We start from the raw sequence: 13068 nt of genomic DNA, 5'->3' as shown, positions 1-13068 counted from the left end.
TTCAGGCAACAACCAACAATGTAGCACAGTCTGGGTAAACAAATAAGCGTGGGAGTATCTTGCTTGTTGTGGCAGTTACTACCCCAAACCAATTAAGCCTGATACTTCTCTTTCAATGCATATCCAGCGTAAAGCTCTGCTTCAACGTTATCTCTGCTTCAATGGCAGGGGGAATGAAGAAAAGAGGATTTATATTCAGACAACAACCAACAAGGACTGAATTGCACAGTCTGGGTAAACAAATAAGCGTGCGTTTAACAAATTAAGCCTGATACTTCACTTTGAATGCATATCCAGCACAGCTCACTACTTCAACAGCAGGGGGGGGAATGAAGAATAGGATTTACATCCAGCCAACATCTAACAAGGCATTGATCTGAGCAGTATGAGAATACAAACATTGGGGTAACTTGCTCGATATGACGGATACTACCCTCAAACATTAAGCCTTATACTTCACTTTGATACAGCTCCAACACTGCTCTCTGCATCAGTGGCAGGGGTAGAAGGAAATTAGAATCAAAAAGCTACCAATAAGGGCCCTGGACTCAGCGGTTGGAGTAACAGATAAGTATGAGAAAATAAGTGTGAAAGCTTGCTGGGCAGACTGGATGGCCCTATTGGTCTTCTTCTGCCGTCATTTCTATGTTTCTATGTTTCACTGACGTGGAGTGTCTTATTGCACTCTGGTTGCAGCAGCAGAGACAAAGTGAGAAAGAGAGAGAAGAAAAGGGGAAGCAAAGAGAGACAGGGGGAAGGAGAGTGGGAATATTAAAGGACACCGGAGGGGAGGCCTGAACAAGCACTGCAGGAGAAGCAGACATTTGAGCGAGAACAGCGCGCACCTCAATGACCTTTTTATTCAAGTGCTGGATACATTTTCACAGATGACCGATTTACTTTTCCACGCATCTTGACTGTACTCCTCATGCTCCTGGAAGGGCTGTGCAGCAGCTAATTGGTGCTGGTGTGCTTGCAAAAGAAAAAGGAGAAATAGGGGGCAAAGAGTTGCTAGAGGAAGCCTGTGCTTTTCCACTTGCCTTTCACCAAACACTCTTTCGCATTCATTCACATATCCAGCCAGAAACACACATACATATGCACATACACTCGTATACGCACATACATGTGCGTGCACACGCACACATATACGCACACACACGCGTGCGTGCATGCATGCATACACTGCTCTAGCACCCCAAAGACCAACCAGACAGACGCAAACCAACAGAGATCTGGGGGTGGGGTGGGGAAGCGTATATGTGCAACTTAAGAACATAAGAAATTGCCATGCTGGGTCAGACCAAGGGTCCATCAAGCCCAGCATCCTGTTTCCAACAGAGGCCAAAACCAGGCCACAAGAACCTGGCAATTACCCAAACACTAAGAAGAACCCATGCTACTGATGCCAGTAATAGCAGTGGCTATTCCTTAAGTATAATTGTTTAATAGCCATTAATGGACTTCTCCTCCAAGAACTTATCCAAACCTTTTTTGAGCCCAGCTACACTAACTGCACTAACCACCTCCTCTGGCAACAAATTCCAGAGCTTATTGTGCGTTGAGTGAAAAATAATTTTCTCCGATTAGTCTTAAATGTGCTACTTGCTAACTTCATTGAATGCCCCCTAGTCCTTCTATTATTCAAAAGTGTAAATAACCGAGTCACATCTACTCGTTCAAGACCTCTCATGATCTTAAAGACCTCTATCATATCCCCCCTCAGCCGTCTCTTCTCCAAGCTGAACAGCCCTAACCTCTTCAGCCTTTCCTCATAGGGGAGCTGTTCCATCCCCTTTATCATTTTGGTTGCCCTTCTCTGTACCTTCTCCATCGCAACTATATCTTTTTTGAGATGTGGCGACCAGAATTGTACACAGTATTCAAGGTGCGGTCTCACCATGGAGTGATACAGAGGCATTATGACATTATGACACTTGATTATGCATGTACTTTCTCCCACACTCGGACAGTATCGAGGCGAGTGGGAGCATTTACACACGTAGGGGTCGATTTTAAAAGCATTGCTCTTGCAAAAATGTGAGTATGTGGGCCTCGCGTGAGCAACAATGGATTTTAAAAGCCGCAATTTGTGCAAGAGCAAAAAAATAAGGAAGCGGAAAAAAGGTGGGCATGGGCATTCCAGGGTGGGGTGGTGCAGGGCCAACTCTTACACGTGTAATTCTGTATTTTAAAACCGGAGGTCGCAGCGCACAGCGGCTTGTTAGCCGCTCAACTTTACTGCTGCTCCTGATGAAGAGCAAGTCTGCAGATCTCATGTTTTAGGTCTTGCACGACAGGGTGAGGGATCCTGGTCACCTGGGGAGCAGGAAGGATGAAGTACCAGGGGGGATCTGGATGACCTCGAGATTGTCTGGGCAAATGGGTGGAAAAATTGGGAAAACTGGGAATGTCCCTTGCACGAGCATGTTGTGAAATCCGCTTACATGCATGTGTTCAATCAGCAAAGTCTTATGTAAGATGCGTGAAGTCACTCTACTTAGGCGCGGTAAGCATATTTTAAATCATACACGCGCGAGTGCACGCATGATTTAAAGTTCAAGCACCTCGCCACTCTCACACTGATACATTCATGTACGGGCACACGTGCACTCGTGTCAGAATTAGCCCGATACTTTTGATTTTTGGAAGCACGCCTATAAATGTATGCACTGAAAGCTATACCTGCTCCGGAGGGGGTGCAACTTCTCGTGTGCACGTATACGTACGTACAGAGACAAGCTGCAGATTTTCAAGGCTAATGCTTTGAACATTCAGGCTAAAGCCTGCACGTACTTTGTAGCCACCCAGTTTAGGCCTTCATGGACTATTTGAAGATGTCCCTCTCCAAGCACAAATCTATCCTTCACGCGTGGGCTCAGTAACTCTCTTCACAGATCACCACAATACAGCACGGTATTGTAGTAAAAATAACACACACACTATTTTTGCTGCTTGTTAGGGTAGTAAGTAGCACTGCATCGGCAGGAGGGGGGATTTTGGTGCCCTCATTTTCAGATGTCAGCCATGGTAATTGACCAAAATGATCGCACTTTAATTTTATTTATTTAACACTTTTGTATACCGGTATTCATGGGTACATCATATCGGTTTACATGTAACTGAGAGAAAGTACAGAAAACAGGGAAGGGGATACCCCCCTACATTGATACCCCCTCCCACCCCAAATTCTTTGAATCAAAAAGTTTTAATTTTGGAAGATTTGAATCACCGGCAGCCTGTCCTGCCAGTGGCATTTTTCCTGTTTTGCTAACGGGAGAGTGATCCAGGATATGGAGCTCAGTTTTCCAGGGAAACTCTCATAACTTCTCAGTTGATTATGGTTAATTATCTTAATAATAAAATATTAAAATTGGTGACACTAATTGTTACTAGATTAATTACATTGTAGTTACACGACAGATACTGTTCACAATTAATATTTGACTGGTCTGCTGCCATAAGCAAATAACCAGCAATTGGCTGGGCTAATACTCTGTTAAATTATATTAACCAACTCATAATTTCTCATGGGAAATACAGTACATGTGCGGAACAGTATACATGTGTTTGTATATATGCCTACATGTATATTGTACACGTATTGAATATATTTGCAGTTTTTGTAAAGTGACTCTTTCTAATTAGTATCCCTCTATTATGAGAAATATTCATGAAACTTATTCTGATGATCCTTACCCTTTATTTCAGTTAGCACTTCAATGAATGATTGTTTTGTCTCTTGTGGCTCAAAAGATAACTTGTATTTTCAGATTAGCATGGAGAATGGAATCTAAAAGTACGGTGTTTCACAACTATCAAGTCTTGGTTTGCAACTTTTCCCAGTCATTTCCTTTTTAATTCAGAATCGGGTGCTCTTTGAGATCTTATGCCTCTCATGATCATACGAAGTGTCCAGTAGATGATGTGCCTTTTGCTGTAAACAACTAAAATCCTCTGCCAGTACCTCTAGGTCCCTAACTTGGGCTTTTGACTGGAAGCGGGATCAGAAATAGCTGTGGAAAACCAAGAAATAATTGTACTATTGTTCTTTAAAATCAGGTGAAATACAAAGAGAATTTTGCAAAGGACAGGAGTAAGAGGCCACAGTACAACCTAAAGGAAAGCAAGATCTACCAGACCCTAAAGGATGCTCACACTCTTGCTAGCGAAGTAAGTTTACAGACTCTAAAATAAATTGAGCCTTGCTTGGTAGAGTCATATCCATTACCAGTGATGCCTTTTATCCTGTAGTGGTCTTCTTCACTGACTACTGTTTGATCCTTTATGCGTGCAGGTGAAATATAAGGCAGATAATCTAAAGAAGATCCACAAACCAGTGACGGACATGTCTGAATCCCTTTCGATGCATCACATCACAAGCACCAGCAAGCTCGCCAGTGACGTAAGCTCCTTACTAACAACATGGTGTAGAATTGATGCCCCCCTGTTTCTTACTGCTGCCTTTTTGACCTTACCTGCTAATGGTCCTATAACACCTGCCTCTTTTAATGCTCATAGAACATCATCTGGTAGTGATCCCTTCTCTCTTGCCTACTGATTTTTTACCTGTCAAAGTAGCAGCATTAATACAACCATGCTCTGTAGTATTCAGCCTTCTTTCACCATGGGAATCACTGATTGTGTCACATCCGCTAACCCCTTTAATTCCTGCCCCCCTGCCTCTGCTCATGCCTCACTAACTGTTACCAGTTTTCTTACTTTTCATGTTTTCTTTCTTTAATACTTTTTTTGTAACTAAAGTTTTTCTTTTATTTGCACTACAGCATAAACTGTAGTAGCGCAGTTTAAAGAACATCAACATTGATCAAAAATGACTCCGAGAATTCCAAGAAATAACAAATTAATTAATTAATTCACTTTATCCTTTTCGAATTTTTATTCCTCTTTTTATGAGATATATCGCTTTTTTCTAATTTTTTTCTTTTTTTTTTCTAAATATATTTTTGCTCGTTTTCAAGTGGTCCAGGAAGATGAAAAATATCCTTTTTAACATTTTTGAAATCTGCTTTTTTTTTTCTCATTTTTAATCTTTCTTTTTATACATAACATGAGTCTTTTTTGATTGGCTGGGCATATTGAGGCGATGTTATTAGGCTTTTATTGAGGTGGTTCTTGGCCCTTCCCTTCAGTACCAGTACAAGAAGGAGTTTCAGAAGAGTAAGGGTCACTACCATGTGGTGCCAGATACACTTGAACAACTTCACGTAAAGGAGGCATCTGAACTGCAGAGTCAAGTAAGTTTACTGTGCTTTACTCTGTCACAATGTTATACCCAGCGTATAGCATCTGGTATATAAAGTTATTAACTGAAGCCCTAATGATTTTAGTTTCCTGAAATTTGTAAATCTTACCTAGAAAATGCAACTTTCATTTTCAACCATTTTTGGCTTATGTGTACCAAAATATGTGCAGTATTTTCTGTGTGAATGTGTGGTTGACTTTATCCACACATGGCTGGCTGAATATCTGCCTCAGAGAGGTTTCCAAAAATTAATTCAAGCATCCCAGTTACTCTGCTTCATTATCAATAAGATAATCATAAGCTTTATGAATCTTCTGACACAATTTGTTTCTGTTAGCACCAATAATTCAAATAATCATGAACTCCAATGAAAAAAATAATTGCTATCAATATTTGTTGCACTTAAAACTATTTTTCTAAATGTTTAATAAAAAAATTAATTGAACCAATCTGTTTAAAAAATATCAAATGCCCTAGCACAAATTTGTTAGGGTGACATTTACATGTCTCAGGGGAATGTCTTTTAATCTTCCTACAGAAAAACATTTTTAAAAAAATACAGTCAATATAGCAGAATTCCTTTTATCCAGAGTGATTGGACCAAGGCTATTCTGGATAATAGAATTTTCCAGAAAACGGGAATTATTCCCACATGCTAAAAAAGTAATAAAAGCAATGGCTGTTCAGAGATGAAATGATTCATGCAATAAACCTTAGTCCTCACAAAACAGTATTCAAAAGACAGCTGTGTTGATATTTTTTAGATAGATTTGTGCAATGAATTTTGTTTATAAAATGTTTAAAATTTATATATACATTTTAAATGCAACAAAAATTGAAATAAATGGTTTTTTTCTTGAGGATCAATAATAATTCAATTGTAATTTTTATGATAGATGATTGATAAAACAGCATGTCCGACGATTCATAAAATATACAATAAAATAGTCAATAGAGGTTGTAAAGGTCGTAAGTGAGCGAATGCCCATGGGACCAGGTCCAGAGTGGAAGCCATGGAGCCCAGGAGCTGCAGATGATGCCAGTCTGTGGGACTCTTCCTCCGAAGAAGAGAATGGATCTGACCTTGTAAATTTGTCACCCGGTCCACAGCCAGAAAAACTTTGCCAAGCAAGGTATCGATCAGTGCTCCCAAATAAATTAGTTCTTAGGTGGGTTCCAAGTGACTCTAACTAAGACTGCAGGAGTGCATCTCTACCACCTGCTGGAGTCAGAGAAATACTGAGGGACTGCAGGTGGCACTCTTCTATATATGGCAGTGCTCAAAGTTCTTTGCTCTCTGACTCCACCTGCTGGTAGAGATACACAACCCACTTCTCTGGACTGATCTGTGGCATTATAGGAACGAAAATTAGCAGGTAAGAACCAATTTTCATATAATTTTTATGATAGATGATTAATAAAACAGTATGTCAGACGATTCATAAAATATACAATAAAATAGTCAATAGAGGTTTGAATATTTACATCACATGCAGGAGATTGCAGAACTGGAGTAAACAGTCATTCCAAAATGAGATGAATATATGGCACATTTAATGGTGCTTTCCTAGCCACTGCTTTAGCTACTTCCCCATGTCTTGCATTATCAGGTCAAATACAAGGAAAAGTATGAGAAGGAAAAAGGAAAAGCCATGCTGGATTTTGAAACTCCAACATATGTCACTGCCAAGGAAGCACAGCAAATGCAGAGTGAGGTAAGATCAATATTTAGCACAAAGTTAAATCATAGAATCTATTAAACATGAAAACAAGCAAAATTGTCTCATAGATAGGAGTGCATTTTGCATAGTGTATCAGAAGGATACATTTTAATCATATATAAATAAGAATATAGTGTATATAAGCCATAACATCTGGAAAAGTATCTGATTACACCTTAGTTTTAATTTAAATGCTTGTATTAGATGTCTAGGTTATCACAGCCAAGAAAAAAAATTGTACAAGAGATTCTAGGAAATCTTTTTTAAAAAATCATTTTCTATGTGAACTGGTGGTTATGATGATGTATAATCCTTGTTTGTGGGTTGATGTCAATAATTTTCCTTCTCCTATTCTAACTTTCTTTCAAGCAGCTATTCCCTGGCGGCTTGGAATGTGAAAACGTTTTGTTATGCTTGTAAACTTATACAAGTTAAACACTTGTATAAGATATTTGGGTCATATTGTTTTGGTATTCCATAAAGTGTTTGCTGTCATGTTCACCTCTTCAGACCTCTCTTTACATTGGCAGTTAGAAACACACAGCCTAGTGCTATTTCCCATGAGACACAAGTACAGAGTTATTGGATTAAGGCCCTGTGCATACATCATACAAATGACACTTTTTGTGTGATAGTTATCCACATTGTTTAGAGTTACATGCATTGAATATTTAATTTTTCTCTTCCTACTCTTATCAGAAAGAATATAAGAAGGACTTTGAAGAGTACATTAAAGGCAAAAACCTTGCTGGTTTGGAGGTCACACCATCACTAATACATGTCAAATATGCAACCAAAATAGCAAGCGAGGTAGCATCCACTCTGTATTTTAATTTGTTACCAGTTAGATTAATCCACTAATTCTTTTTCCCCATTTTATTTCTCACACCTGTTCATTATCACCTAACCCAGTGTGTGACGCATGTGTTCATGTAAATGTATAGCTACTAGCAACATCTGTATGCCCAAGTCAATTCTAATTCTGTAGTTAAACACTTGTAACTCGTGCGTTGTTCAAAACGTCAACTGTTTATACTTTTTTTTCTTGTATTATATGTTCATCCATAGTCTTTCTGTAACTGTTTGTCTCCAAGGAAAAGAAAACCTATGGGCCGGATTTTCAAAAGGTTACGCGCGCCGGGACTATTTTCAAAAGGCCCGGCGACGCACGTAAAGCCCCGGGACGCGTGTAAGACCCGGGGTTTTACTAAAGGGGCAGGAAGGGGGTGGGGTGGGGTGGTCCAGGGCCAGAGGCCTACAACACAGCAGCCATTGCCGCTGTGTCGAGGGATCGCGTGCCGACAGTTGGCCGGCGCGCGTAACTTGCGCCTGCCCAGAGGCAGGCACAAAAGGTAAAACAAAAATTTTGGGGATGATTAGAGTACGGCTGGGGGGGGGAAAGGTTAGGGGAAGGGGTGGGAAGGTCAGGTTAGGGGGAAGGAAGGTTCCCTCACAGGCCGCTCCGATTTTGGAGCGGCCTGGGAGGGAATGGGGAAGGCAGCGTGGCTCGGCACGCGCAAGGTGCACAATTGTGCACCCCCTTGCGCACGCCGACCCTTGATTTTATGACTTGTGCGCGCCTGTGCACACAAATTATAAAATCAGGTGTACATGTGCACACGCCGGGTAGCGCGTGCACAAGTACTCCTGCATGCACCTTTTTAAAATCTACCCCTATACTTTTTGATGTTCAGAAAATTGAAGAATGTTTTTTGTTTAATGCAAAAAATGTGGCAGAAATATCTTTGAGAGCTATTTCTGCAGTTTCCTTGTTTTCTTTGTTCCATAGAAAGAGTACAGAAAGGATCTAGATGAAACCATCAGAGGTAAAGGTCTGACTATATTGGAGGAGACTCCGGATTTGTTGAGAGCAAAGAACGCAACTCAGATCCTGAATGAGGTAGGCCAACCAGCCAGATGGTGACCAGAATGACATTAAAGAGGAACCTTCTACCCAACGAATCCATAAGGCAAATTAATGCAATTTTGAATTCATAGCATATGAAAACCCTGTTAGGAAGCCGAAAATCCTGTTACTCTTATGTGCTATACCTTTATCAAATCTGCTTTTTTACGGGCAATGAAGAACTAAAAATTCATCTTTAAATTTCTGATGTTACTCATGTTTGTAAGACGCTTCGATAAGTTATAAATAAATTTAGGACAGCCAAAGAGCAGTCCTAAAATTAGCTAGGAAAACTTATCCAGCTAACTTTAAAATGGCCAGGTATGTTAAGTGGTGTGCCTATGCTGCTGAATATCCTGGCTAATTAGCCAGATAAGGTTAACCGGCTAACTTTCCTAGCCAGCCAGAGACGGAATATGGACCTCAAAATCTGTACTTTAGCTGTTTTATTCGGTTTTCTACTATAACAAGCAAAGAAAACTTCTTCCAGGTTTAGTCCTGCATTATGACAACATTTTCTTTTGCTGCAGTTCCCTGTATTGTTGTGCATTTCTGTTTCTATACCTTCCATGCCAGCATTTGAAAGCTCTTAAGACAGGATATTTGGCAAGATCACAGAGAGTTTCTCTGTCTCCCACCAAAATGCATAGGAGTAAAGGAATTTTTAGAAGGGAAACATTTAAAAAAAGATATAGGACTACTAGAAAAAATACAGAGAAGAATGTTAGAAATGGGAAAGGGTCTAGAATGGCTTCTTTATGAAGAAAGGCTAAACAGGTTAGGGCTCTTCAGCCTGGAGAGGAAACCACTTAGAGGGGATATGATAGAGGTCTATAAATTCATGAGTGGGGTGGAAGAAGTTCAAAGGAAATTATTTACTCTTTCAAATAGTACTAGGACAGGGAACACACTATGAAACAAATATAAGACATTATTTTCTCCGAGGACAAGCAGAATGGGAATCCTCCCACATTGATGACATCATCTGATGGATCCTGGCACAGAAAAATTGTGTCATAGTTATTCTTGTACGGATGGACAATCAAGTGGTGATATATTACATCAACCAGAAAGGATGTTTGAGCTTGTACCTCCTGTTTCAGGAGGTCATCCAGCTGTGGGGCTGGGCTATCTCTCAGTGAATGGTTCTCAGGGTCACTTATCTGACCAGAGTGGAGAACATGATTGTGGTTAGAATGAGCCAGTCATTATTACCTCATGAGTGGCCCCTGGAACAGAGGATAGCGAACTAGATCTTTCATCACTGAGGAACTCCAGTGGTGGATCTGTTCATATTTCCCTGGAACAGGAAGGTCCCACTCTTCTATTTCCACCATAGGGCATGCAGCAAGCTAGCCTTGGATGCTTTTGCTCTGCATTGGGGCAGAGGCCTTCTGTAGGCATATCTTCCAATTCTTCTAGTGGCGAAGGTTCTGTTAAAGCTCAAGAAAGGCAATGGGACCAGGATTCTCAAAGCCCCTTTTTGGCTGAGACAGATCTGGTTCCTTTCTTATGGGAGATGTCCATCCAGGAACCAATCAGGCTGGAGCTTCCCTTAGACCTCATATCTAAGTATCAAGGCAGGTTGCATCATTCCATTCTTCAGTCCCTTCCACTCACCACCTGGATGTTGAGAAGATGATCCTCTTAGAGGATGTCTCCTATTTTTTTGGCTTGAATAAAAGCTTTCTCTAGAAAGTCCTATGGTCTGAACTGGAGGAGATTTGCAGTATGGTGTGAACAACAGGTCCTAGATCCTTTCTTCTGCTTTTCATGAAAATTGCATGATTACCTTATACATCTATCTGGCGCTGGTCTTAAGCCCATCTCATTAAGGATCTACCTTAGTATGATTGGTACATGCCATCACCATGTAGAAGGTAATCCCGTTTCTGTACTGCCTTTAGTTGTACATTTCATGTGGGGTCTGCTTCATTTGAAGCCTCCCATCAGTCCATCTGCTGTGTCATGGGACCTCAATGTGGTTTTGTCCCAGCTGATAAAAGCTCCTTTTGAGCCACTGTGCTCCTGTGAACTAAAGTACCTGATCTGGAAGGTTGTATTTTTAGTGGCGATCCCTTTGGCATGCAGGATTAGTGAGCTTCAGGTTGTAATAACTTATCCACCTTATATCAAGTTTGTTCATGATAGGGTGGTCTTCTGCACCCATCCTAAGTTCTTGCCTAAGATGGTATCAGAATTCCATTTTAACCAGTCAATTTTCCTTCCAACATTTTTTCCCAGGTCGCATGTTCACCAAGGTGAACAAGCACTGAACAGTTTGAATTGCAAGAGAGCATTAGCCATCTCCCTGGAGTGGACTGAAGCCCTTAGAACAGGGCTTCCCTAACCTGTCCTGGGGACCCCACAGCCAGCCGGGTTTTCAGGATATCCACAATGAATATGCATGAGACAAATTTGCATATACTGAGTCTCCATGGTATGCAAATGTATCTCATGCATATTCATTGTGGATATCCTGAAAACCCGACTGACTGTGAGGTCCCCAGGAAAGGTTTGGGAAGCCCTGCCATAGAAAGTCCACCTGCCTTGAACAGTTTGCTGGTAATAAGGCAGGCTATAAATTTCTATAAATAAATAAATAAGTATATACATACGGGTGAATTTTCAGAGGTTTATGTGCGGGGCCGGGCCTTGCGCACACCGGGCGAATTTTCAAAGAGGTCTGACCATGCACGTAAACCATGGTACAAGCACAAGTGCCAGGCCTCTTGAAAGGAACAGACCAGGGGGCAGGGTCTGGGCAGGGAGGGGCGAGGGGGCTGGCCGGGACAGCGCTGTTGAACACTGTTCCGAAGACTCACGAGCCAACAATCAGCCGGTGCATGCAACTTAACTTCAGGTTGGGCCCTGAAGTAAGTATGAAAACAAAAAAAACAAGGGTAGATAGGTAGGGTTTAGGGGGTGGAGAGGAGAGGAGAGGGGAAGAGGGCGGGAGTTTAGGTAGGGGGTAGGGAAGTTCCCTCCCAGTCCGCTCCTTAATTGGCCACTCAATTTTATAATATGCGCGAGCATGTTATAAAATCAGCACACATGTTATAAAATCTACCCCATAGATTTTGATGCAAACAAGCTGGAGATCACAATTTCTGAACTGTCTAATTCTAATTGGCTAGCACATTGCATGTCCTTCTGTTATGCCCAGTCAGACTTGAATCTGATGGGCCATGTCAAGGCTCATTTGGTCCAAGCTATGGCAGCATCAGTGACTCACCAGCGATCAATCCCTGTACAGGAAATCTGAAAGGCTGCAAAGTGGAGTTATGTCCACTCATTCACAACTCATTACTGTTTGGATAATGATGGCCGATGTAACAGCAGGTTTGATCGATCTGTCCTTCAGAGCTTGTTTGAGGTAAAGAACCCAACTCTTTCCTGCCAAGAGTCTGTTGTTTTTGTTCCAGGCTGCCCCCAAATAGGTTAAGAATATAATACAAAAAAGACTTGTTGCCAACAAAAACACTGCTGCTGTGCCTGTTGGCACTGGTTTTGTTGTTGCCCCTTTTTCGGTGTGGGGGCAGCCTGTAGCTAGGGATTACCCAGAGTTGCTTACTTGAAACAGATGTTCTCCAAGGACAGGGGGATGTCAGTCCTCATGAAGCCCATCCACTTCCCATGGACTTGGTTTCTCCATTTTTCATTTCAGCTGCTACATATAAGACTGAAGGAACCCCACATGGATGTGTTGCATAGTAGGTGATGTGGGCATGCCCAGTGAGGTTCAGTCAAAGTTCTAAAAACTCTGACATAGTTTTTCCATGCTGGACTTCATCAGATGATGTCACCCATGTGTGAACATACAATTAAATCATGGAATATGTTGCTAAAGTATGTGGTCAAGATTAATAGTATAGTTGAGTTTTTAAAAAGGTTTGGACAAGTTTCTGGAGCACTGGTTCTTAACCCAGTCCTCGAGACATGCGCCTGCCTCTATGCATAGAATTGAGGCAATGCATACAAATCTATCCCATGTATATTCATTGTGGATATCCATGGAAACCTGACTGGCAAGGCGTGTCCCGAGGACTGGGTTGAGAACCCTCGTTCTAGAGGACAGGTCTATTAACAACCTGGTAGACTAAGGTTCGCAAGAGGAAATTGATCTTCCCATTTGGATCTCCCAGGTACTTCCAGAGACCCAGACTGACCACTGT

The 13068-nt window shown here is 41.4% G+C and overlaps 1 protein-coding gene across 28 annotated transcripts in view; it reads left to right on the top strand.

The window, feature by feature from the left end:
• Window positions 1-13068, top strand: part of NEB (nebulin) — a 421259-nt gene that overhangs the window by 340437 nt on the left and 67754 nt on the right. For 27 of the 28 annotated variants that reach the window (XM_029605466.1, XM_029605487.1, XM_029605488.1 and 24 more), the window contains 6 exons: window positions 4063-4173; window positions 4298-4405; window positions 5154-5258; window positions 6877-6981; window positions 7687-7797; window positions 8777-8887. In XM_029605466.1, coding sequence (XP_029461326.1) covers window positions 4063-4173; window positions 4298-4405; window positions 5154-5258; window positions 6877-6981; window positions 7687-7797; window positions 8777-8887 — 651 coding nt within the window. The remainder of the gene's footprint in view (window positions 1-4062; window positions 4174-4297; window positions 4406-5153; window positions 5259-6876; window positions 6982-7686; window positions 7798-8776; window positions 8888-13068) is intronic. The other variant, XM_029605471.1, reaches the window with a different exon arrangement.

Source organism: Rhinatrema bivittatum, chromosome 6 (genome assembly GCF_901001135.1).
Source record: "Rhinatrema bivittatum chromosome 6, aRhiBiv1.1, whole genome shotgun sequence".
NCBI lineage: Eukaryota > Metazoa > Chordata > Amphibia > Gymnophiona > Rhinatrematidae > Rhinatrema > Rhinatrema bivittatum.
Note: the sequence above shows the minus strand (reverse complement) of the source record. Positions and strands in the feature narration are given on the sequence as shown.